Source organism: Dendrobates tinctorius, unplaced genomic scaffold, assembly GCF_039654945.1.
Source record: "Dendrobates tinctorius isolate UK_male_01 unplaced genomic scaffold, ASM3965494v1 ptg000011l, whole genome shotgun sequence".
In the NCBI taxonomy this organism is placed as follows: Eukaryota; Metazoa; Chordata; class Amphibia; order Anura; family Dendrobatidae; genus Dendrobates; species Dendrobates tinctorius.
This window is the reverse complement of record NW_027361679.1, coordinates 103,182,604-103,210,017: the sequence shown is the minus strand read 5'-3', so window position 1 is coordinate 103,210,017 and position 27,414 is coordinate 103,182,604. Positions and strand designations below refer to the sequence as shown.

Here is a 27,414-nt window from a genome sequence, read left to right as displayed (position 1 = left end):
GCCTGGATAATAAAGATTAAATGATGTGTCAGGTTGTAATGTAAAAAAGGTAAAAGCCAAGGAAGTGAATACTTTCCCAAGCCACTGTAGGACCTTTCTGATTACACTTGAATACACTTTAACATTTGTAGCATTACTTACACTGCAGATATATACCACAATATATGCATGAAAGTTGTAAAAATCTCATGCACAAAGGTGGAAATGTAAAAAGCAGTGGCTTTTCCATCCTGATCAAATGTGTCTATACATTGTGGGAATGTACATTGAAATAATGATACATGGAGTTTCTATAATAGTAATATTTCCATAGGCACAGAGTTGTCACAGGACTATGACAGTGTTTTAAAAGATATAACATGAGCATGATGCAAACCAATATCGTAGCTACAAAATTAAAAAATAAAATTGAATTGTAAACTAATTTATGCTCTCGTGTTACACAATTCTAAGGAAAACAAAAAATAAATAATTGAATCAAAGTAGGTTAAATACTCAAAAAGCACAGTAAACCCTTTTCCAGAGAGCAATATATAAAATTCATATAAGCAAAGAAAGTGTATTTTTATTAGAGTTATGCTTTCATTACTCTTTGGTGGCCTCTCCTGGAAGTTCTGGAGCATTTGTGTTAGACCTGCGTAGACTTGTTCCCTTTGTAATAAGATCAGCATAACCTTCCTTGTGTGAAAAAGCATAGCTGGATCGGCGATTTAAACGTCCTCTTCTGAAAGGTGTTGTCATTGCAACCGCAGTCACCACATTTTGCCTTTTTGATCCATAGTAATTTAGCTGTAAGTAGAGAATTATATTTAATAACAATGGTAATGAATTCCAAAGAGTCAATAGTTATGATGTTAGCAAAAATTGTACAAACATGTACTAATTTAAAGGGGTTGTCCAGTACTTTATATTGATGGCCTATCCTTAGGATGGTGAAAAATGAGGATGAATGAACTCATGGAGATCAACATCCAACACTGCAGAGACACCATCACATGTTTCTCAATGCAGTGATTCTAGAGCAATGCTCCCATCCCTTATGGGAAACATGTAAAACATGCAAAACACAAGCCGCGGAGACACCATCACATGTTTCTCAATGCAAGCAATGACTAGCCAGGTCTTTCACCGGGAAGGAACAACCACGGGAAGGGCAGTCTCCAATGAAGGAAACCACCTATGCCAAAACATGGTATCCATCCACAGACAGCTGTTTCGGGGTATTGCCCCTCATCAGTGTGGAGTAGGAAACTGGCCAGTAGGAGCAAAGCCTAGTAGAAGACTGTGAAAAATGAGGGTGAATGAACTCATGGAGATTAACATCCAACACTGCAGAGACACCATCACATGTTTTTCAACGCAGTGTTGCTTGCATTTTTTACAGTCTTCTACTAGGCATTGCTCCTACTGGCCAGTTTCCTACTCCACACTCATGAGGGGCAATACCCCGAAACAGCTGTCTGTGGATGGATACCATGTTTTGGCATAGGTGGTTTCCTTCATTGGAGACTGCCCTTCCCGTGGTTGTTCCTTCCTAGGGAAAGACCTGGCTAGTCATTGCTTGAGTTGAGAAACATGTGATGGTGTCTCCGCGGCTAGTGTTTTGCATATCCTTAGGATGGGTCATCAATTTAAGATATGTGGGGGTACTGCACCAAGGATCCCTGCCAATCAGCTGCTCTTCGTGCCAGTGGTGACTGAAGGTAATCATTTGTGGAGTGGAACTACAAAACTCAGTCAAATGTATAGTGGCTGCAATGTGATACTGCAGCTTCACCACTAAAGAAAAGCCAACAATATACAGCACAAGACAATCCCTTTAATTATCTGTGATCTAGACTTGCATTATATAAAAATTTCATGCAGACCTTTATTGCAATCAGTGTACCATAATGTAAGAAAGGAATGTATATCATACAACTTGTAACTAGAGTTGAGCGAAACGGGTTGGTCAATTTGAAAAGTCGCCGACTTTTGCAAAAGTCGGGTTTCATGAAACAAAACCCGACCATAGCGTGAGGTCAGCCACGAAGTCGGCGACCATGGTGCCAAAGTCGCGTTTCAAAAGATGCTTCCAGCGCCCTTTTTCAGCCAATGATGGAGGACGCACACTGTGGGCAACGCGATGACATAGGCAGCGGTCACCACTATCTTTGAGAAGGGCATGCAAGTGATTGGCCTGCTTTGTGTGGTGTCACAGGGGCTATAAAAGGGCATGCACGCCGACTGCCATCTTACTTCTGCTGATCTCAGAATAGGGAGAGCTGCTGCTGCTGATGATTCTGTAGGGAAAGCATTAGGCAGGGAAGAAGATACAAAAAACTGCTTCTGCTGCTAGCGATTTTGCCTGTACAACACACCAGTTAGTGTGCAGTGCAAGGGGAGGCTATATTTTGGTGCATTCAGCTCTGTTGGTTATTAGGCTGCCTTATAAGGCTCCCTGATAGCTGCATTGCTGTTTTCAAACTGCTCTGCAAACTGCTTTTTAAAAAGCAAAAATACTTTTCATGCTCTTTTTTGCCCAGTTACCAAGCATTCATTTTTCCACACTTTTGTGTGCAGCAGTCCTGCTTATTAGGCTGCCTGCTGCCATACTTGGGACTGAGAGCATCATTGTCAGCTTGCTAAAATCTCTAGGGAGATTCAAATTCTCCCCAGTCCTATATAGACATTTTATACACCATCCAATTTCAGCCTGTTATATTGAGGTGCAATCTACACTGGGCCTGACATAATAGTTCAGTGTCCTCAAGTCTGTAGGGAGATTCAAATTCTCCCCAGTCCTATATAGACATTTTATACACCATCCAATTTCAGCCTGTTATATTGAGGTGTAATCTACACTGGGCCTGAGATAATAGTTCAGTGTCTTCAAGTCTGTAGGGAGATTTAAATTCTCCCCAGTCCTATATAGACATTTTATACACCATCCAATTTCAGCCTGTTATATTGAGGTGTAATCTACACTGGGCCTGAGATAGTACTTCAGTGTCCTCAAGTCTGTAGGGAGATTCAAATTCTCCCGAGTCCTAAATAGACATTTTATACACCATCCAATTTCAGCCTGTTATATTGAGGTGTAATCTACACTGGGCCTGAGATAATAGTTCAGTGTCTTCAAGTCTGTAGGGAGATTTAAATTCTCCCCAGTCCTATATAGACATTTTATACACCATCCAATTTCAGCCTGTTATATTGAGGTGTAATCTACACTGGGCCTGAGATAATAGTTCAGTGTCCTCAAGTCTGTAGGGAGATTCAAATTCTCTCCAGTCCTATATAGACATTTTATACACCATCCAATTTCAGCCTGTTATATTGAGGTGTAATCTACACTGGGCCTGAGATAGTAGTTCAGTGTCCTCAAGTCTGTAGGGAGATTCAAATTCTCCCCAGTCCTATATAGACATTTTATACACCATCCAATTTCAGCCTGTTATATTGAGGTGTAATCTACACTGGGCCTGAGATAATAGTTCAGTGTCCTCAAGTCTGTAGAGAGATTCAAATTCTCCCCAATACTATATACACCTTTTACCTTGTTTTACAGTACCATATTGCTGGTGGTATTTTGGGTACATTTTCCCAAAAATGAGAAAGTGTGTTGGAAGAGGCCATGAAAGTGGGTGGGGGTTGCACGCTGGTAATGATGGTGTTGGTGGTGGTGGTGGATCTGCTGGTAGTGGCAAAACCACAATAGCACCTAATGCAGGAGGTGTTGAGCTTGCGTCATCGTCTGTCTCCACAAGGCCTCGAAGGCTCCTTTTTCTGGGAGTAGGTAAACCGCTTTTAAAGCCGGAGCTTCAGGAACAAGTTTTGGCTTACATTGCTGACACAGCCTCCAGCTCTATCGCCTCCTCTTCTGAACTTTTAAAAAATAAAAGCACTGAGTCGTCATTGGAGGCTCATAGTCATGAACCACACCTTCCTTGTGTCCTTCACCCCAACCAAAATTGAAGGATGCGGCAGGCCACACTACAGATTACTCCATGGAAATGTTTTCACATACCATGCCTTGGTTATCAAGTCAAATCGTGAATTACCTAGGCCAAGATGAATCTGACATGGAGTGCACTGATGCACAGCAACTGCTAGATTTATCTGCTGGTACATTCACTCAGAGCACTACATTGTCCTCGCAGTGTACTGAGTCAGAATGTGACCCTGATGAAACTCAGGTGCCCCCTCCCGCATAGAATACCACCATACACGGTGACACAGAGGAAGGTGCACATGACATTGAAGAGGAGGTGATGGATGACCCAGTTGTTGACCCAGATTGGCATCAATTGTGGGAAGAGGGTGCCGCTGCCAATAGCTCTGAAGAGGAGGAGGAGCATCCGCAGCAGGCATCGACATCGCAACAGCTGGTATCTGGCAGGCCCAGAGCAGTCCAAAAATGAGTTACAAAAACCAAAAGAGTTGCAGGACAGCTTGGCCAGACGGTCAAAATAGCACAGCGTGCAAGGCCTCAAAATGTCTTCCATAGTAGGAAGAGTGCAGTGTGGCACTTTTTTGAACAAAATCCTAATGATCAGGCAAAGGTTATCTGTAAGAAGTGCACAAAGACCTTTAGCCGAGGGAAAAATCTGAGAAATTTGAATACTAGTTGCATGCTTAGACATTTAACCACCATGCACTTGCAAGCGCCATGCACCATGCACCAAGCGCCATGCACCATGCACCATGCACTTACCAAACCTCACGTACCACATGTGCAACTGCTCCCAATGAAGGTAGTCAGCAGCGCTACATCGTTTCCCCCACTGTAAGCCCACCGGTTAGCACACCACCAGCAGCAAATGTTGAGGTGTCGTCGCAAGGCCAAAGCAGTCAGGGAATCACAATGTTAAATAAACAAGAGACTGAATCTAGGCCATCAGAAAGAACACCAACTCCATCACCATCATCAACCCTCTCTCAGTCCGCCATGTCCACCGCTAGTTCCACCATATGCAGCTCTCAAGTCCAGCTCACCCTACCAGAGACAACGAGTAAGACAAGAAACTACTCATCCTCTCATCCGCGTACACTGGGTTTAAACGCCCACATTGCCAAATTAATCTTGTTAGAGATGATGCCCTACCAGTTGGTTGAGAGCGAAGCTTTCCGCGAACTCATGGCCTACGCAGTACCACGCTATGACCTACCCAGTCGGCACTTCTTTTCTCGCAAAGCCACCCCAGCCCTCCACCTTCATGTGAAAGATCGCATTGTCCATGCACTCAAGCAATCAGTGAGTGGAAAGGTGCACCTCACAACAGATGCATAGTCCAGTAGGCATGGCCAGGGCCGTTATGTGTCCATCACTGCGCACTGGGTTAATGTGGTGGATGCAGAGTCCACAGGGGACAGCGGCGGTGGTACAGTGCTACCTTTCCCACGGTATAGGAAACAGTTGGTTGTAGGTGTTCGACCCTCCTTCTCCTTCTCCAGAAGCGAAAGCTCGTCCACAGAGTGCAGTCGTACAAGCACTCCATCAGCAGCTGCCAGTGTTGCACATGAGGTGTCCCACTATCAAACAGCTAGTGGTAAGCGTCAGCAGGCTGTGTTAAAGATGATGTGTTTGGGGGACAACAGACACACCGCAGAGGTACTACTTGCCGACTACTTGCAGCGACAAACTGAGTCATGGCTGGCAGTCTACATCTTGAGGCAGGCAAGGTAGTTAGTGATAACGGCCGGAATTTTGTGGCAGTCATAGCCCTTTCAAAACTCCGACACATACCTTGTCTGGCTCACACCTTGAACCTGGTGGTGCAGTGCTTCCTCAATAATTATTCGGAGTTAACAGGCCTGCTCCAGAAGGTCCGAAGACTGTGCGCGCACATCTGCCAGTCGCCCGTACACTCCAGTCGTATGCAGAAGCTGCAGCGATTGCTCCAACTTCCCAAGCACCGCCTAATTATCGATGTTGCAACAAGGTGGAACTCCACCCTGCACATGGTTGAGAGGCTGTGCGAACAGAGGCAGGCTGTAATGCATTTGTGGGAGGATACATGGCCAGGCACTTTGAGGGCAGACATGGAGTTGTTGGGTGTGCAGTGGTTGAAGCTGAAAGACCTCTGTAAAATCCTTCAGTGTTTTGAGGAATGCACACGACTGGTAAGCGCAGACGACGCCATCATAAGCATGAGCATCCCACTTATGCGTCTGCTCATGCAAACTTTGACGCACATTAAGGAGCAGACATTTGCAGCCGAGGAGGATGAGGAAGAGGAGGAGGGAAGCCTTGATGATTCTCGTGGGGCAAGAGAAAATGTTGGCGTGGCAAGGTCAGGTACAGGGTTTGTGCGTGACTGGAGGGATGTGGATTTGCCAGAAAGTGCTCCTCCACCCAGCACTCGCAGTGCATCATTGACACCTGGAACATTGGCCCACATGTCAGATTATGCCTTGCAGATCCTAAAAAGGGACCCCCGCATTGCCAAAATGATGAATGATGATGACTACTGGTTGGCCAGCATCCGGGATCCACGCTATAAAGGCAAATTCCAAAACATCATGCCACAGGAGAACCTTGACCTAATATTGGCTAACAAACAAGCAACTCTGGTAAACCGTTTGTTTGAGGCATTCCCAGCACACAGCAGCGGTGATGGTTCTCCGAGCCGTAGGGGGCAACATGGAAGAAGTGTTCGTGGTGCACACATCAGAAGTGGCATTGGAGACAGGGGTTTCATGACCATGTTGTGGACTGATTTTTCAAGTCCCGCTCACATGACTGGTAATACTGCATCGATTGAAAGTGACAGGAGACAGCAGTTGTCAACTATGGTTACAAACTACTTCTCATCCCATATCGATGTTCTCCCTCACAGGTCATTCCCCTTTGATTATTGGGCCTCTAAACTGGATGCGTGGCCTGAATTGGCACAATATGCCTTACAGGAGCTCGCTTGCCCTGCTGCTAAGTGTGCTATCGGAAAGAGTCTTCAGTGCTGCTGGCTCAATCCTGACAGAAAAAAGGACCCGTCTGTCGACCCAAAATGTTGATGATCTAACCTTCATTAAAATGAACCATGCATGGGTTTCAAAGGATTTTGTCCCACCTTCCCCTGATGACACATAGGTTGCCAGAATAATGGCTCGCTTTTGTCCTCCTCTTCCTCAGACTTCTCCAATTCCTCCATTTGCAGCTGCTGAATGTCCAACATCAACATATGCCATTTTTTAAACCTCCCTACCTGGGCTGCCTCCCCCCCCATGGCCGGGGTCACCACCTAGCGCACGCAACCGTGCGAGTGCCATTGCTCTGGACAGGTGGGTGGGCCGACTCTTGGGCGCCGGCACTGGCACAGGGTCCCTCATAGTGCAATCAAGTGTCTCTGACGGTGGGAGTGCACACCCGCCGTCAGACACACCGGCGTACTATGAGGGGCCCAGTGTCAGTACCGACGCCCACGAGTGGGCCCCCTTTGCTTGGGCAGGGCCCCAGCATTTGCAATATTTACTTCTCCCTGCTCCTTCGCTGTGTAGTCTGGGCTGTCAAATCCTTCACTGGGACTGCCACTACAAATTTGGTGAACTGATAGATGATGGCTAAGACATAGCTATGCCCTGTCCTGCTGGCCGGGCTCTAGCTTCAGATGATCAATGGCTTCCATTAGTTATGGACGTCGACTCACAATGAGATGCAGTGGTGGTTTATCATCAGCTTTCACAGTTTTCCTACTCACAGACGTGTGACATTCCTGCCCAAATTTTTAAATGTGCCCCCTCATGCCAATCCAATAGAATCGCCTACAGCCTGTGGCTTCTGTCTTTTGCACTCCAAAGTTACCTGACAGATCATGATAGGCAGTGAGGACCATGTCTACATCTCTCCCTGTGATCAAAATTTGATGGAGATGAGCAACTGTGATGGGATCAACGGTACTGCGATACAGCAACCCTTTCTTCACAAAGAACTGTTTTCGCTGTCTCCACACACAAAGTAATTGAGGTTCAGCAACGCCTCTGAGAATTCTCCCGAGAGTTTTTCCCCTGATTAGTAATTCCTAAATTTCTGCAATCACTCGACTTTATGTCTGTACTTTTATCCATCTCGTTTCCTCTTGCGGAGAGTCTGGACTGTCTTACTGAGACAGAAATATATATGAAGATTTAAAAATACGCCAACAGTGTATACTGGTGTACGCTTCAAAAACATTTCCTTTTTTCTACTTTTTAGATTGTTGTCTAATCCATACTGAGGCTGTGAGTGTCTTTGTCGGACTCCGGAAATAAACACAGAGATTTTAAATGTATAAACTATGCTATACATACCTGTTATCTGGTGATACTGTACCCTTTCTCAACTTTCTGCAATCTTGTCGAATCCATACTGTGCCGGAGACCGTTTGAGTCTGCCTCCTGATTACAGATGAGTGGTGTTTGAGTGGAACTGTTGGCCAAGTTCAAATTCTAAACTACAACACTTTGATTAAAATTCGGCTGTTCGAGTTTCCGTTCGAGAACGTTTCGATAAAACAAAAGCGTATCTTTTTTTCACATTAATAATGGTTTTCAATGATAAGAGACAGTTTTAGGGCATAGCAGCGGTGTCTGGTAGCCAGCGGTGTAGTACACCTGTGAAGGAGCTACACCGTGAGTGTTTCTAATAATTTTTTACCGCATATTGTCCTGAAAATACTTTTGGGCCTAGTAACTGTGTCTGCTACTCAGAAGAGGAGCCCACCCGTGAACCGAGCTATGCCGCCTGTTTATGAAAGAACCAGTTTTTTACAGCATTTACACCACTTAATACTTTGGGCCTAGTAACTGTGTATGCTACTCGGCAGAGTTGGCCAGCCATGAACCAAGCTATGCCATCTGTTTCTGTAAGAACTGTGTACTACTCAGCAGAGGAGCCCAGCTGTTATGCAAGCTACAGCACCTGTGGTTTGGACACTTAATTTTTTCACATTCTTTCTGGAATGCCGTTTAGGCCTAATTCCGGAATTACGGTTGACCTGCACTTACTGAGAAATGCTTGTTCGCGGGGAAGAATTGTAATCCCAGATCCCCATCACTAACGGGATTCAGCGTGTTATCCGCACCTGTAAGCGATACACGCTGGTCCTTTCATTGTAGCACGCGTGCAGCCCCGGACATGTAAGGGCATGACAGACCTGTTATTGGTCGATCTCGTGTGCCAGAACCTCGCGTGTCCCATTAGTAAGCTGGACACGGACCGCGGGGGCATGCCTGAGTCTCGTTCGTTAACGGAATTAAGCTTGCAATCTGTGCAGTTTTTTTGTGGATGGCATGGATGAGGTTGCTCGTGTTGAGTCCAGTTAAGCCGCAGGCTCCACTCCTGGAGGTGCCCTTCTGGACAGTCCTTTAAGGTTCAGCTTTGCAACCATACTGCCCCCGGAAACCAAACACTTTTCCTGACAGTGACATTCTGGTCAAAGAGCACGATGACATCATGTCTGTACGCCCTCTGCTTAAACAGTCCAAGTGCAGAGAGATGGATGATGGGGACGACGAGGAGTCCAGAGTACAGGGATTCCTTAGCGAGGAGACTTATTTAATTGTTTTAAAGGTTGGGAGCAATTTTTGGGGAGCACGATACTCTGGAGAATGATATCTGGGGCCCACCATACACTGGAGCATTCCAAAGGTGGACATCAGTCACTGGAGCAGCATTTACAGGGCCCATTATATACTGGAGCATTAGAAATGGGGCCCATTATACAGTATATGGAGCATTATTTGGGCCCATAAGACATGGTGATCAACATATACTGTAGCATTATGTGGAGCTCATCATATACTGTATCGAACATTATATGGGACCAATGATTCTGTATGGAGAAATATATGGGCCTCATTACTTTGTATGGCGCACTATGTGGTGGCCATAATACTGTATGGAGGAATATACTGTCTGTTTTTGGAGCTATTGGAGAATTTAAAATGGATATCAGTCATGTGATGTAATAATTGAAGTATTTTTCATTGTACTGTACCGCTATTTCTCTGCCGTATCAAAGGATCATGAATTGTCTCATGTGTTAAAGGAGCCCAGTGGCACTCTTTAGCCCTGGGCCCACGAAAACCTGGAGCCAGCACTACCCCCCCCCCAACTTTAGCCAAATAACCCCCAAGTTTTCCATGCCTAACTATTATTATAAAGTAAATTAAGGTTGACAAGCTTAAGGAATAAGAATTGATGTTTTTGGCATTAAAATGGGCACTGTAGGTGTGCTTCCTGTCCTCCACTCACTGCAGACTTTTCATCACCATTGACTTACATTGGGTTTCATGTTTCAGTCGGACTTCGACTTTTCACAATAATCGGCCGATTTCGTTCGACCCGACTTTTGCGAAAGTCGTGTTTCGTGAAACCCGACTCGACCCGAAAAAAGGCAAAGTCGCTCATCTCTACTTGTAACTAGTCTCCTATTGCAAAACTGCAACTTAATGTCTGATAACATGTGTTTCAGAATTTCATTTTCATTTGTACTACGAACACAAAAGCAACATTTTTGCAGAGATGAATCCATTACATATCAGATTCAAACAACATCAGAAAGACCCCATTGAATATAATCGGTGCATCTAGTTCAACTTCTTCAGTCAATTAAACATTTATACTGTATCAATGTTCTTACAATGAAAAAAAGAAATGAAATTTCAAAACATGGATGTGAACAAAGCCTTATGAGCTTGGTGAAAAGCCTGGATAAAATAAATAATAGTCTAATATAAATGCTATAGTGTTATATAGAGTTGTGATCTCTAAAAGGGAACAAAAGGATTTAAAAATTTTGTAGGCTTCCATTTCTCATACATATAGTGTTACATAGTTTGCTAACATTTCTGTGATCTGTAAAACTGCTAAAAAGCTTTTAAAAATATTATAGGCTTCCATTTCTCGGACATACAGCATTATATTGTCTGGTCTGTGAACATTTCTGTGCTCTTTTAAACAGCTAAAAATCTTTTAAAAATGTTGTAGGCTTCCATTTCTCAGACATACGGTGATACATGGTCTGGGAACATTTCTGTGATCTGTAGAACTGGTAAAAAGCTTTAAAATATTTTGTAGGCTTCCATTTCTCAAACATACAGTGTTACGTTGTCTGTGAACATTTCTGTGATCTGCAAAACTGCTATAAAGCTTTTTAAACATTTTGTAGGCTTCCATTTCTCAGACAAACAGTGTTACGTGGTCTGTGAACAATTCTGTGATCTCCCAAACTGTTAAAATGCTGTTAAAAATGTTTTAGCCTTCCATTTCTTAACCATACAATGTTATACTATGTGAACATTTCTGTGATCTTTAAAACTGAGAAAAAGCACTGAAACTTTTTTCTAGATTGATAAAACAATCAACTATACCCACTGGCGCTCCACCTAATAATGAAGGACTACTAAAATAGCTGCAAGTGAAAACAGGCACTGCGCAAATCCTGTTGCTTAAATTACAACAGAAATCCAAAATAAAATTCACTGCGCTTATACTCAAAAAACCTAAAATGGATATATGCCAAAAAATCATTGTACCATAAAGGTACTCTATATATTGACCCCTCTCCGCTGCTGCCAAATAGCGGTAGACTGAATAACAGACAGTAATGGACAATAGTTATACCGCAGAGGTACTGTGTAAATTAACCCCTCACCGCTGTTAACCGGTAACGGTAAGTTTAGACACTTACTTGTGAGGTTGTAAAACAAAGTTGCTAAGTTCCGCTGTTAGGCAGTGTATCGCCGTGTGGCGTGAAGGAAAGCGCTCCCAGTGTGCCGCTGATTACTGGCGTCCGACTGACATGCGAGGGATGAGGGCGAGGGGCGTGGAGAAGCAGAGGCTGACGGTGGGCTCCGGCCGAAGCACCGCCGCCCACACACTGCAAGGTGCAGGAAGCTGGAGGCATGACGTCACGTAGCTAGCTGCTGAGCTGGACGGGTAGTGCTGGGGGTCAATACTGAACGACGCGTTTCGAGGGACGCGGTCCCTCTTCATCAAGGTGGCACACTGGGAGCGCTTTCCTTCATGCCACACAACGATACACTGCCTAACAGCTGAACTTAGCAACTTTGTTTTACAAGCTCACAAGTGTCTAAGCTTACCATTACCGGTTAACAGCGGTGAGGGGTTAATTTACACAGTACCTCTGCGGTATAACTATTGTCCATTACTGTCTGTTATTCAGTCTGCCGCTATTTGGCAGCAGCGGTGAGGGGTCAATATATAGAGTACCTTTATGGTACAACGATTTTTTTGGCATGTATCCATTTAAGGTTTTTAGAGTATAAGCGCAGTGAATTTTATTTTGGATTTTTCTAGATTGAAGCTAATTGTCATCCATACACTTTTGCGTTCATTCTGTTACATTACAGTGGCCTAAACTCATAGAAACCGCTTTGATTGCTGCAAGTTACCTATTTTTTTCTTTCATTAAAAATAAACTAAGTTTAAAAAACATAACAGTTACAAAATGCGTAAGGTGTGCAATAAGGGACAGGGAAGTGGAAGTACTGATGATGGTACATGCAAATGCTGAAGACATGTGGCAGGTGTGACTACGCCTACTGCTGTAGCACAAGAACATGTTCATCCATGACACATAGGTTCCTGTCCCACTTTGAAGGGAGCCATGGTACACCACTTCTGAAGCCAGATCAATGCAAACCGGTGGTCGGATGGATAGCAGATAATTCTTCCAGCAGGCTTAGCTGCATGACACAGTCTTCCACATGGTCCAGTCTCACCAGTCTAAAGTCTGAGTCACTTAATCCTCACCCTGATCCTCCTTCTTCCCACCATGCTGAATCCCAAGAGACTAGTTATCCCATACTAGGACACTCTGAGGAGCTCTTTACAACATCATTTCATGATTGTGGACTTTCAACCGGCATGGCCACAAGAACTTGATGCTGGGGAATGGCACATTTGGGATAAGGGGGAAGATGATGATGAGTCACAGTTGCTGCTAAGTCTTGTTGTTGTTAAGTCACAAAGTCAAGTGGACTAAGGTGCGGTGGTGGAAGATAAGGCAGTGGATGACAAAGTAACTGACCCAACCTGGGAATCTGGCTAGCAGCGCTAAGGGGGAGAGATCGGCAGCACCGAAAATGACAGGAAGAGGCAGTGTGGTGACCAGAAGGAGAAGCAGGGCAACTGTTCTGCTGAGCACGGACACTGCTGAATTTCTCCGTCAAAGACTTAGGAATTCCCAACTCTGGGACATTTTTAAAGAGAGTTCTGAGACAAACAAAATGGCCATTTACAACCTGTGCCAGGCAAAGGTCAGCAGGGGCTTGATCACAAAGAGTCTAACCACAACCAGCATGATCAGGTACATGTCATCTAAGCATCTGACTCAGTGGGCCGAATGACTGGGTCCACAAATGGTGCCATTGGGTGACACCACTGCCTCATCCCCTGTCCAAAACACTGGCACAGATGCCAAAAGAGCTTGTGGTCAGGGACACTACATTTCCTGATGGCACATTGGGATAACATTGTGGAGGCTGGGGCCAAGTTACACCCTGCCACAGAGCATATGTTCCTGACAACAGGGATTGCTGGCCCTACATCTATCAGGGTTTCATCCACATCCTACAGCTGATCCTACACCCTCTCCTGCTCCTCCTCATCCTCCATCACCGATGTGGTATCTCAGAGCACGTTGTCCACATGAGCCAGAACCTGGAAGCACTGCAGCACTGACTCAGCAAAGTGGCAACAGGCTCTGCTGAAGGTAATTTACCTAAGAGACATACCATACACAGAGGCAGAGTTACTTAAAGGAATAACAGACCAGACAGGTATGTGGTTTTTGCCACTTAACCTCCAACCAGGCATGGTCCTGTGTGATAATGGGCGTAACCTGATGGCAGCTGTAAACTTCGTAAGTTCACACACGTACCATGCTTGGCACATGTGCTCAACTCTGTAGTTCAGTGATTTCTGAAAACATACCCAAATTTGACAGAGCTTCTGGTCAAGGTACACCGCATGAGTGCCCATTTCTGCAAGTCAGCTACTGCTACCGCCACTCTGGCAGTGTTGCAGCAGTGCATGCAAGTGCTAGCTCACTGATTAGTGAGTGATGTCTTTGTAGGGTCTGCCGGAAAAAAGCTCAGCTTTCCCATTGACACCAATTATACTCGATACTCGAAATGAGCATGTGAGTGTGAGGAATAGAGAATAATGGAGCCTCCGGCACCAACCTCCACCCGCAGAGCCGCACTCCACATAGAGAATAATGGGGCCTCCAGCACCGACCTCCACCTGCAGAGCCACACTCCACATAGAGAATAATGGAGCCTCCAGCACCTACCTCCACCCGCAGAGCCGCACTACACATACAGAATAATGGAGCCTCCAGCACCGACCTCCACCCGCAGAGCCACACTCCACATAGAGAATAATGGAGCCTCCAGCACCGACCTCCACCCGCAGAGCCACACTCCACATAGAGAATAATGGGGCCTCCAGCACCGACCTCCATCCGCACTCCACATAAAGAATAATGGAGCCTCCAGCACCGACCTCCACCCGCAGAGCCACACTCCACATAGAGAATAATGGAGCCTCCAGCACCGACCTCCACCCGCAGAGCCACACTCCACATAGAGAATAATGGAGCCTCCAGCACCGACCTCCACCCTCAGAGGCACACTCCACATAGAGAATAATGGAGCCTCTGGCACCAACCTCCACCCGCAGAGCCGCACTCCACATAGAGAACAATGGGGCCTCCAGCACCGACCTCCACCCGCAGAGTCACACTCCACATAGAGAACAATGGAGCCTCCTGCACCGACCACCACCCACAGAGCCGCACTCCACATAGAGAATAATGGGGCCTCCAGCACCGACCTCCACCCGCAGAGCCGCACTCCACATAGAGAATAATGGGGCCTCCAGCACCGACCTCCACCCGCAGAGCCGCACTCCACATAGAGAATAATGGGGCCTCCAGCACCAACCTCCACCCGCAGAGCCACACTCCACATAGAGAATAATGGGGCCTCCAGCACCGACCTCCACCCGCACTCCACATAGAGAATAATGGAGCCTCCAGCACCAACCTCCACCCGCAGAGCCACACTCCACATAGAGAATAATGGAGCCTCCAGCACAGACCTCCACCCGCAGAGCCGCACTCCACATAGAGAATAATGGGGCCTCCAGCACCAACCTCCACCCTCACTCCACATAGAGAATAATGGAGCCTCCAGCACCGACCTCCACCCGCAGAGCCACACTCCACATAGAGAATAATGGAGCCTCCGGCACCGACCTCCACCCACAGAGCCGCACTCCACATAGAGAATAATGGAGCCTCCAGCACCGACCTCCACCCGCAGAGCCGCACTCCACATAGAGGATAATGGGGCCTCCAGCACCAACCTCCACCCGCAGAGCCACACTACACAGAGAATAATGGAGCCTCCAGCACCGACCTCCACCCGCACTCCACATAGAGAATAATGGAGTCTCCACTCAGTCCTGCAGCTTACAATCGCTGATGTATGTGGGTATTATATCTCGATCTCCGTTCTCCATGTTCTTCTCCAGTAATCTGCAGTCTGCACTAGGAGTTTGGGACAGGACATGGAATGAACACATACATAGAGGTAGAGTGACTGTGTCTCACTGACTGGATCACCAATCCAGAGGCACGGCAGGGGGCAGGGCTTAGCAGCGGCCGTGCGCACCCCGACGCTGCAGCCGTAAACGCTAATGTGAAACTAGCCTTACTCTGACAAAGCCAGCGGCCGCACTGAATACCCGCTCATATAGTACAATCGAGGCTGAACATGACAGTAAGCCCATAGCAAACTGGACATTTCTTGCCAATGGTTTAATCTGCTGAGCCAAATATCCTTGGGATTAGTTCTCAGCGCATCTGCTTTTTTGCTGCTACGGCAACTTATTATAGCCATAATGCTAGCATACAAAGGAGCGTTGTCTCAGAAGGGAATGGAGAAGGTTCTTCTTGGTTGGCAAATTTCTGTTCTATGAAAGCTTTGCAGAGCAGAAAACACAGCTCAAAGTGGTGATATGTCAACTTGGACTCCATTTTAGAAGAAGGAAAAAATTCTCCCAATTTGCTCTTATATATTTGTACTCTTGACATTTCACAAGGATTGCCTTGATTGCTAGCATGACCAAAAGCCCTGTTTGTTCATTTTCAATACTAGGCTGCGAAAGATTCTTTGCCATGATCAATGCAGTCATCTTATTCACTCTGAATTGCATTCATGTCCCCTGCCTGTGCCAAATCAATGTCTCCCTCCTCAGACACCTGCTCCTCCTCCCCTTCCTACTCCCCTCCTACACATCTGTAGCATATAAAATGGACCTTGAGGGTTTCCAACAGACACAGGTCAGCGATAAACATGTACAATTTGCTAATCTTGTTCCATCAACTGTTGCTTTTTGGTAACTGTGAAGATAAATATGAGCTGTAGAGATGAGTGGAATCACCTGTGAAGGATTGAGTTAGATTTGAATTTCTTGAAACTCCCAGTTTCATGCAAATTCAAACACATTGATTCGCAGTTCAGAAAAAAAGTCTTGCCCTGCACCATGCCTTTTTGCATGACAGTGCAGGTGTCCTTATAATGTCCTGCAGCTATGATACCTATTTGATTATTACAACTTGTGCAGTGGTGGTGGGTCGCCCTCCCAGGGCTGTGGAGTACTCGGTACCGGGTCGGTGTCAGTGGGATGTGTCACAGCGGCGGTGACCCAGTCCGTGGCCCTGGGCGCCCAAATCAATGGTGGTTTGTAGCCAATGGAATGGAATAGTTTATGTGAAAGTTCGTGACGCCACCTGTGGTGTTTGGCAAGCAAGATGTTAAGCCAACGCTGCATGCAGATCCTCTGGGGCTGATGGTGTGTTGCAGCATAGATGGTGTAGCTCCCCACAGGTGAAGCTGTAACCTCAGGGCAGTATGTAGGCGCAGGCTGTGTGAGGAATGTTGGAACCCAGATGTAGCAGTGCTGACGGTGTTGGCACACAAATGAATGGAGGACACCAGGGCTTGCAGTTCCAAAGCTTTACTCACAGTTCGTGGTACACACTGGTGCCTGCCTCCGTGCCGTGTCCTCCGGGGTAGAGACTCAATCAACCTCCCAGGCAAGTCAGGGTTCTCCTCTCCAACACTCCGCCAACATGTACCTTTCCTGAACGACTCCTCTATTGTGCCTTTTAGTGTGAAGATCTCCAGTACCATGGTACTCTGAAGTTCCTCCTGTCAGATGTTCCTAACAACTCTACTCGTATGGCAGATAGCTGTAGCCTACTTCGGGGACTCCCTTCTCCTGAGTCCCGGCTCTCTATCCGTGTTGCTGTTGTGCCCCAAGTCTTAGATGGGAGTAGGGCATTTACAGCCAACTACTCCACCGGTGTCTGCTGCAGAACCATAAGGGTCCATACAACCTCGGGGACCGGGCCCCGGCCTTGCGCTGAGAACCTATAGGCAGGGTTTCTCTTCCAACCCACAACTCCTCTCTGTTCTCCTACTCCTTTGTTCTGCGCTGTTCCTTCTCTCTCTTATGGAAGCTTAGGTTGCAGTTGTATGTCTTTCTCCTTCTGTTCCTTTCCCGTGCCAGCTGGCTCAGGTCACTGAGGCAGCTGCAGCACTCCTTCCTCCATCCCTACTCCCGAGTGGCTCCCTTCCTCTCTGACCCTCTGTCAGACTCTCCTCCAGACTGAACCCCTAATCCTACACTTTCCCACTCTTTTATATCTCTAAACTCCACCCACCTCCCAGCACATCTCGTGTTACGAAGCAAGGACCCACGAAAGGTGCTCTGCTACCCTCTAAGCATGGAGCCGCAATGTGGTCCACTGCTGAACTATCCTGTGTGTGGGGTGCACGTGCTGGAGTGTGGAAAGGAGTTCCCAACTTACCTAGGTGGTGGGGCACTACACCTTAGGAGAAGGTGCAGTACCTCTGTGGCGACTGAGCCTCAGGGGCACCACAGTGGTCTGTGCCATAACAGATCAGCGGTGTTCAATGGAGCACGGTTTGTATGACATAACTGTTTTCCAATTGTACAGTCACTTGGTAAGTCTCTCTCGCCTTTAGTGTGTAAGTTCTTATGGTCAACAGGTCCCGCTTTCTCTTTCTCTCTTTTTCTTGAAGATTGCAAGCTCTTATGATCAGCAGATCCTTTCTCTCTCTCTCTCTCATGTAGAGTGTAACTTATGGTCAGGGGGGCTCTCTCACTCTATCCCACATGTATTTTCCGATCAATTAAAAGCTAATCAGTAGCGATTCACGCAAACTTGTGAGCTGCAAATCCAAATTTTGGGGAAAATTCAACACAGTCGACAAATTTGAATTTGAAATATTTGCTCACTTATTATGAGGGAGATGTAATAATTGATACCACAGTTGTCCAATTTGTTAAATACGACATTATTTTCAGATTCAAATTCCAGCGGGATGCGTTCACGTAAATCAGCTGTCCTCTGGCAGACTGCTCGGTTTTTGAAAAGCTAGGAGGGCACGTATTGCCATGCAAGAATGGCCATATACAAAACTTTTCTCAAGTCGGTATATTAATTAAATGTGGTTTACTTAATTTCAGGGTGTGTGCAATGCAAGGAACATGAGTTATTTTGCCTAAATGAAAAGTAACCAGAATGTTCCAGATATTGTCACTCACCACAATTCCCAGCTGCAGTTGATGGGGTAGCCTGCTTGCATGAGATTTTTCTGCCTTTGTTGCCCCATGCGCTCAAGCTGAAAAATTACTTGGCAGCGTTTTACATTGCCCAGGCAAAAAGAGCGAGGGCAGTGAGTGGAATTAATGCTGTACTGTACCCTATTGATGTTGGAGATTGAGTCATGTCTGGAGGAGGTGTTGGAGAACAGAGAAAAACACTGCTTGGAAGTGGAAACCGACATATCTCCCAGTTTCAAAGCATTCATCCCCTGACACAGATGCAATGGTGCATCACTGCCACTTAAAACATTCACCCAGTAGGCAATAAAACTCTTGTTTTGTCATGAAAGAGGTCTACATTCCCCTGCATGTGAGAGTGGCGAGAGGACACTCCTTTCAGCAAGAAATAATGGTGACCAGGTATCTTCCGGCAAGACTGCCCGGATTATATCATTTTTCGACAAACTGTAGACTCCAAAAGGTGGTACATCAGCGACTGCACCACCACCTACTTGACCGAGTAGAGTTTAGTTGGCACAGTATCTGGAGCGTATGCTTTTACCCTTGGCTGTCTCAGTGTCACAGAGAAGAATGAGTAGGTGTACTCTGAATATGTCAAACAGTAGTGGTAGATGACTATGATGGTGATGATGACACCGACCAGATACTGCTTGATGGCCTGGCTGACAGAAAGACGAGTGTGAGGAGCGGAGGGAGAAGGACAAATTAAAGCTTGCTCTGACTGCTGGCTAGCTTATTTTTCTCAAATTCGCAGGTGATGTCGCTTCATGTACTGATGGAGAGCCATACTTCCTAGTCTATAGAAACTGGGATGTCATTGGTTTAATTTTCTGTTGCAGAATTTATGGCCTGCCAAATAATCAGTAGCAATGAGCAAAATATCTCCCACACATGAGATGGCCGACGTACAGTTCACCACCACAGTGAGTTTTCTAGCATTGTTGGATACCTCCACGAGCAGCATATTTGACATTACCTGCTCCGGAGTCAACTACATAACAAGGAGACTTGCCCCCAGATGATGTTTTAGGTGCATGTCACCTTTGCTATGCATCGCCAAAACGAATACCCTACTCCTTTGATGACATCACATCCTCAGCACCCTTGTCTTTTCTACCACAGAATCATTGTCATCAACATGATAATCATTATCCCTGATTTGGCTGACAGTTGTCACTGTTGTGGAAATGGCCTGAGCTTCTTGCACCCCCCCAGTTTCAGAGCCAGCCTCACAGCTTGGTGTTAATGTTGTGTCATCCATCTCATCTGGCCCTATGTCACCTGAATACAAAGACTGATCATCTCTTCCAATATATCAACTGAAAGAAGTAGTTCTGGTAAAGTATCTTTGCTAGCCCAAGAGGTGATGTGGGTTTGGAGACAGAAAGGAATCAGTTCTCTTTGACAGAATATTTCACAATGTGACACATCAAGTGTTGTGGTGGAGGAGGTGCACTGAATACTCACTCAGTGTAATTGCCAGAAACTATATCATTCTGTGGCTGAGAAGACGATATGACTTCTATTCCATTATGCCCTCTACTACCTGACCACTAATATGCTTACCAGAGGCAAACAAAGCCAACTGTGACTTGAATTTGGTACTACTACTACCAAGATCACTTCTGCCAACAGTACTAGTATTCCGGCTGAGAGGGTTTCCCTATTTTGCCGAGGTATGTTTTCTTTATTGTCTCATGCTGCCACGCGCCAATTTTTCATTCACCATACATTTTGGACACAAGTTTACATTGTTTACAAAAATTTGTTACTCAATTTATCTCAATGTCTTCTACCACACCTCCCCCAAAAGATGTTGTTGCAACAAAGGTGAGAAGTTAGGAACATAGCATCAAAATGATGCCCACAGTATAGTAAAGTGCACAGTTTATACATTTGAATAATAAAACAGATATTAAAATAGTAAAACATGTAACTCTGACGACTCCTGGAGTGGACCCTCTGGGTCGTGATAGCAACCCACCCAGGGCAAGCTGACCTAGTGACCACCACCCCCTATACAGGAAGTGTCAGGGGCAGACCCAGGGGGGTAAAGTACCACGACTGCTGGGACCAGGTGGCCGGCTCACACAAGACGCAAGAGAGTGTGTTTAGCAAGGTGCAGGAGGGAACAGGGGCATGCAGGGTACAGGATAGTGCAGGGCGAGTACACGGAGCCACGCAGGGTTCAGGACAGTACAGGGGTTGTATACAGGGGCACGCTGGGTACTGGATAGTGCATGGCGAGTACACGGGGGCATGCTGGGTACAGGAGTGCGTATAGCGTGCACTGAGAAGCATAACCGAGTATAAGGCAAAGCAGGGCGCGTGCTGGGAAGCACGCCTGAGTACAAGATAATGCAGAGTGTGTGCTAGGCAGTGTGGGGAGGAGGACCCCCATATAGTGATCGGGCCGGAACCAAGGGGACCGCCATCAGGGTTATTGAAGGAATCACATCAGGAGGATTACAAAGGGAGACATGCGACTGAAGTTGTCAGGGCAACAGGGGGCGGGGCTAGGGTAAAAGGAGCAGGGGACGCGCAGCAGTGGCAGTTGGGGGAGAGAGTGAAGGCAGGACGCAGGGTGACTTGCGGGGGCACCGAGAGGAGCCTGTGAGGAGAAAGCTGCTCATTTACTGACAAGAGAGACGTGAGAGACTGTGCCCAGAGACTGCTCCCCGCCCCCATTCTGAGGGAATCATCCCCGCTGCCCCCCGCCTTGGGGAGAGAGGAACTTTACCTCAGGTTGTGGCCGGGAGTACCCGTTACCAGGCCACAGAGGCCTGGACACTTTCCCCCAGCCTTCCCCCATTTGGCCTGAAGATACACCACCTCGTCACAGGCGAGATAAAAGGCCCGCTACCCCGGCTTTGGGAGAGACTCCTTGTTAAAGGATGGTACGGGTCATCTGGGGAACTGCGTCATCACCGCACGCCACCTTCATCGCTTTCTTCAGGGCCTGTTGCGCCCCAACGGCATCGCTTTCTTCAGGGCCTGTTGCGCCCCAACGGCATCGCTTTCTTCAGGGCCTGTTGTGCCCCAGCGGCATCGCTTTCGTCAGGGCCTGTTGCGCCCCAACGGCATCGCTTTCTTCAGGGCCTGTTGCACCCAGCGGCATCGCTTTCTTCAGGGCCTGTTGTGCCCCAACGGCATCGCTTACTTCAGGGCCTGTTGCACCCCAGCGGCATCGCTTTCTTCAGGGCCTGTTGCGCCCCAACAGCATCGCTTTCTTCAGGGCCTGTTGCGCCCCAACGACATCGCTTTCTTCAGGGCCTGTTGCGCCCCACCGTCATCACTTTCTTGCGGGCCTGTTGAGCCCCATTTCTTCTCGGGGTAGTCACCCTGTGTCCTGCCTTCACTCTCTCTCTCCCCCAACTGCCACTGCCGCGCGTCCCCTGCTCCTTTTACCCTAGCCCCGCCCCCTGTTGCCCTGACAACTTCAGTCGCATGTCTCCCTTTGTAATCCTCCTGATGTGATTCCTTCAATAACCCTGATGGCGGTCCCCTTGGTTCCGGCCCGATCACTATATGGGGGTCCTCCTCCCCACATTCCTCCACCCTGTAAGCTCGCCAGTCCTCGGGTGAGGGAGTTAGTCTATTGAGATTGGCCTGTAAAGGTGTCAATATTCGTTGCCATACAAACTGGTCTTGTTCATACCGTTCGGGGGGGTTTGCCGGCTGTTGACCGCTCGGAGCGTCTAAGTTCGACTGGGGTGGAATCTTCTGGGGTGGTGGACGTCGGCGACAGCCGCCTCAGCGACCTCTACGCGGCCACGCTCACGAAACCAGCAGTCCCTGGAAGGCTAAGTGGCATTATAAATTTTGATAAGATTGTTGAGTCCCTGCGTGGACTGTTTGTTTTGTTCTTAATTTTATGTTTGTTCAGCCAAGCCCAGTGGCTACAGTTAGATAAAAGTTATTTCGCAAACCATGATTCATCTAGTGTCTCGTCACTGCATCCTGCGAACCTGCTCAACCCTACAGCAGCATGGCAGAGCACAAGGTAGAAGCAGAGCGTGTGCTAAGAAGCATGACAGAGCACAGGGCAGAAGCAGAGCATGTGCTAAATAGCACGACAGAGCACAGGGCAGAAGCAGAGCGTGTGCTACGAAGCACGGCAGAGCACAAGGCAGGGGACCTGAGTACAGAGGGCGGCAAAGCAGAGACCAAGCAGGCCTAGCAAGGAAGAACAATAATCAAGGCGCCACCCATAGGAAGAGGCAGCCTGATATAGGGCATTAGCGCTGGGACTTCGGGGTCAGGTCCAGGACCATAGAGATGTTGGAGATGGCGCGGCTTCAGCCAGGACAGAGAGGTGAGCGCATGCGCTCTTGACAAAGCCATGCAGCCATAGGATCAAGTGCAAGAGGTGTGCGTGCACACCCGACGGGACCCCCGGAGTGGCCACGGCACCGGAAGTGGTGACGTTGGGTGCGGAGCCCGGGTGAGAGCGGCATGACAGTAACATATTTTGAAATGTTGTATTATTAATTTATTCTCTTTTATACACTAGTAATTGGACTAGTAAGGGTATGTGCACACACGGATGAGAGTGGCATGACAGTACCCCTCTCTTTACACCCCCTCTTTCTAAGGCTGGAAAGAAACTTAGACAAAATATGGGGTGCTTGGATATTCTCCCTGGGTTCCCATGACCTTTCTTCAGGGCCAAAACCCTTCCAATCAATTAGGAAGAGCGTTTTCCCTCTTACCTCTTTCCTGGGCAGCACGGTGGCTTAGTGGATAGCACTGTAGCCTTGCAGTGCTGGAGTCCTGGGTTCGAATCCCACTAAGGACAACATCTGCAAGGAGTTTGCATGTTCTCCCCGTGTTTGCATTCCAAAGACATACTGATAGGGAATTTAGATTGCGAGCCCCATCGGGGACAGTGATGATAATGTGTGTAAACTGTAAAAGCGCTGCAGAATATGTTAGCGCTATATAAAAATAAAGATTATTATTATTACCTACTTCATGACCAAGATATCAATTACCTCAAATTCATCCCCCATGCCAACAGGCTGGGGTGTGTGGCCTGGAGAAGGATGAAATCAATTGAGTACCACGGGCTTGAGGAGGGACACATGGAAGGAATTGGGAATGCGGAGTGAGGCAGGTAACTTAAATTTGTATGCCACGCCAGTAATATGCCTGAGGACCTCAAAAGGACCAATGCCTAGTTTGCATGATGGTACTTTAAGGCGAATGTATTTGGAGGAAAGCCACACTTTGTCACCAGGGAGATAAGGAGGAGAGTCCAGGTGCCTTTTATCGGCATGTTGTTTCATCCTGTCACGTGCTTTTTCAAGAGCGGATTTGGTCTCCTGCCATACCCTGGAGACCTCCACGGACAGAGAGTCGGCTGCAAGCAAGCACTCCCGAGATAGGAGGTTCCGGTAGAGGCACAATGGGGTTTTGTCTGAAGACGATGAAGAAAGGAGACTTGGAGGAAGATTCGCTGGTGTGGTTATTGTAGGCAAACTCTGCCAAGGAAGTAAATTGACCCAGTCGTTCTGATGAGCATTTGAAAAGTGATGGAGATAAGATGTAAGGATTTGATTTGTTCGTTCCACCTGCCCATTGGTTTGGGGGGTGGTAGGCGGAAGAAAAGACCCGTGTCACTTTCAGAAGTCTACAAAGGGCTCTCCAGAACCGGGAGGTGAATTGAACCCCTCTGACACGATGTGGAGGGGGAAGCCGTGAATTCTGAAAACGTGTGTGATAAAAATCTTCACCAATTTGGGAGCAGAGGGTAGACAGGGGAGAGGAACAAAATGGGCCATTTTTGAGAATCGAACCACAACCACCAGGATCACAGTACAACCAGAGGAACGAGGCAAATCGGTAATAAAATCCATGGCTATGTGTTGCCATGGGGCCGATGATACTGGAAGAGGAAGCAGAAGGCCAGAGGGTGGTTGTCTGGGTACCTTGTTCTTGGCACAGGATGGACAAGAAGACACAAAGTCTTTGACATCCTGGGAAAGAAATGGCCAACAATAGTAGCAGGATAACAGAGAGAGAGTCTTCTTGACACCAACATGGCCGGCAATCTTGGAATGTCCCCAGCATAACACTCGTTTTCGGTTTTGCCTCGGCCACAAAGGTTCTTCCCGGCGGCAAAGAGGTCCAGTTGACAGGAGCCATGGTGATTATCTTGGATGGATCGATGATATGTGAAGGTTCCTCTTCAGTATCAGTCGACTGGAAAGATCTCGATAAGGCATCAGCTTTAATGTTTTTATTGACTGGCCGGAAATGGAGTTCAAAGTCAAAACGGGTGAAGAACAATGACCACCTGGCTTGCCGGGGATTGAGTCTTTGCAGACTGAATGTACGCCAAGTTCTTATGGTCCATGAAAATCTTGAACGGATGTATGGCACGTTGTAGTAAGTAGCTCCTTTCCTCCAAGGCCAACTTAATGGCCAATAGCTCTTTGTCCCCAATGGAGTAATTTCGCTCAGTCGGGGAGAATACTTTAGAAAATAAGCCACAGGTGGCTAGGCGTCCAAAAGAAGATTTCTGCAAATGGAATGCGCCGGCCTTGGTAGAGGATGCGTCTACCTCGAGAGTGAAAGGTTTGCTAACCTCAGGACGATGAAGCACTGGAGCAGTGGTGAAGGCTTGCTTCAAGGATTGGAAGGCGTCCTCTGCCTCAGAAGGCCAAGCATTTGGGTTAGCTCCTTTGCGGATAAGGGATGAGATATGGCGAACCAACGAGGAGAAATGGCGAATGAACTGCCGAAAGTAGTTTGCAAAGCCAAGAAAGCCTTGGATTGCCTTCATCCCATGAGGTCGTGGCCAATCGAGAACAGCGGACACTTTCGCTGGATCCATGCGGAGACCAGAGTCTGAGATAATGTAACGGCTCATATACAAAAAAAATCAGAGGACGGGGTTACAATCAATCCGGCCCCACAATGATGGGGGAGCAGACCCTGGGATCTGCAGGTCTGGTACCCTCATCCTCTGGACCATCCTCTGCCTCTACCTCTTTTATGGATCAGAGAGCCCCTTTGGGTTACGATCTGAGAAAGCGGAATTGAATCACTTGGGTGGCAACCAGATTATTAATCTGAGTAGACATGTCCTTTCGACAGGGGAGATAAATGATTTGAGCAAGGGACTATCATTCGTCCCGACTACCCGCTTTGGCTCATTCTCATGGACTAAGGACATTAACCTCTTTTGCCGTAAATTAAAATGGAGGAAATTCTTCTCACAGAATGATAGAGAACAATGCTTAAGGTTGGGCATTGCTGAAGAGGAATTGGAGGGGTTTAATGTGCTGGTGGAACTTTTGGATGAGAATGAAAAGAATCGGGGTTTGGGTCCACATACAGACGTAAAATTGAAAAGCAAAAAGATGCCTCCTCCTGGTGATTATAGCAATATCGATATTTTTTTGAAAGTGGTTGAGGATGACTCGAAGAAACTCCATGCTAACAATTTTAATGTTGTCTCCAACGTAAGTGTGAGTGAGTTGGAGGCTTTAGCTGGCTTGGAAAGGAATGGCGAGATAATTATCAAGCCATCGGATAAAGGGGGCAACCTTGTCATCCTTGATCACGAGAATTACACGGCCATGTGCAATAGAATCTTAGATGATAAGAGTACATATGGAAGATTTGAAAGAAACCCCACACTTGAATTCAATGAGGCCCTGATGGTTATTCTGGATAGAGGCCTTAATGACAGGATTATTTCTGCCAACGAATATAAGTATATGGCTCCAGTCTCCCCTGTGATACCAACTTTTTATGCCCTCCCCAAAGTCCATAAGGGGTTGGTACCCCTACGTGGAAGACCTATAGTATCTGGGGTAGCTTCTCTAAGTCAGAATGTTGGCATCTATTTAGACAAGATATTACATCCTTTTGTTACGGCCTTGCCATCGTACATACAGGACACCTCTGATCTACTACTCAAGATTGATGGTATTAGTGTTGAAAAGGAAGCCATCTTGGGCTCTATTGACGTTAAAGCCCTTTACAGCAGCATCCCGCATGAGATGGGTCTTAAAGCCTTGGACCATTATTTGGGAATGAGGGCCACATACTTTCAGGGTCATAACAGGCTGGTATATGAATTGATGGACATCATCTTGACTCATAACTACTTTATCTTCAATGGCAAGTACTTCCACCAGCTCAGGGGGACCGCAATGGGCTGTTCCTGTGCGCCCTCGTATGCGAATCTCCTCCTGGGCTGGTGGGAGGAAACAATGGTTTTACCGGTGCCGAGGAATGGTGGACTAACAAGGTAGCCGCTTGGTACCGCTATATAGGCGACGTGTTCGTCATATGGTCGGGATCAAGAGTGGAGTTTGAAACATTTGTGCAGGAAATAAATGTAAATCCAATCGGCTTGAGATTCACCTCGGAAAGTAGTGAGAAGGAGTTGGCTTTTCTTGACATAAAAGTTGCAAAAGATCCTCAGGGAGTCTTATTGACGAGTGTACACCGAAAGCCTACAGCCACGAATTCCCTCTTGCGGTGGGACAGTTGTCATCCTGTCCCACTCAAGCGGGGTATTCCACGTGGCCAATATCTTAGAACTAGAAGGAACTGTTCGGACCCGGAGACCTTCAGAGTGCAAGCATATGAACTCAGAAATCAGTTTAGGGAACGGGAATATCCCGATCATGTCTTGAAACCCGCCTTTAAAAATGCCTTAGAAAGGGAGAGACATACACTACTGCAGCCCAAAGCTCGAACTGAGGACAGTGGTGTTGTAAGAGTGATAGGGACCTATGATAATCAAG

General features: G+C 47.1%; 1 protein-coding gene across 1 annotated transcript in view; it reads right to left on the bottom strand.

The window, feature by feature from the left end:
• Positions 1–585: 585 nt before the first annotated feature.
• The window catches only part of ATP8B3 (ATPase phospholipid transporting 8B3), an 807,548-nt gene continuing 780,719 nt past the window's right edge, over positions 586–27,414 (bottom strand). Inside the window, exon 29 of the mRNA XM_073545649.1 lies at positions 586–789. Coding sequence (XP_073401750.1) covers positions 586–789 — 204 coding nt within the window. The remainder of the gene's footprint in view (positions 790–27,414) is intronic.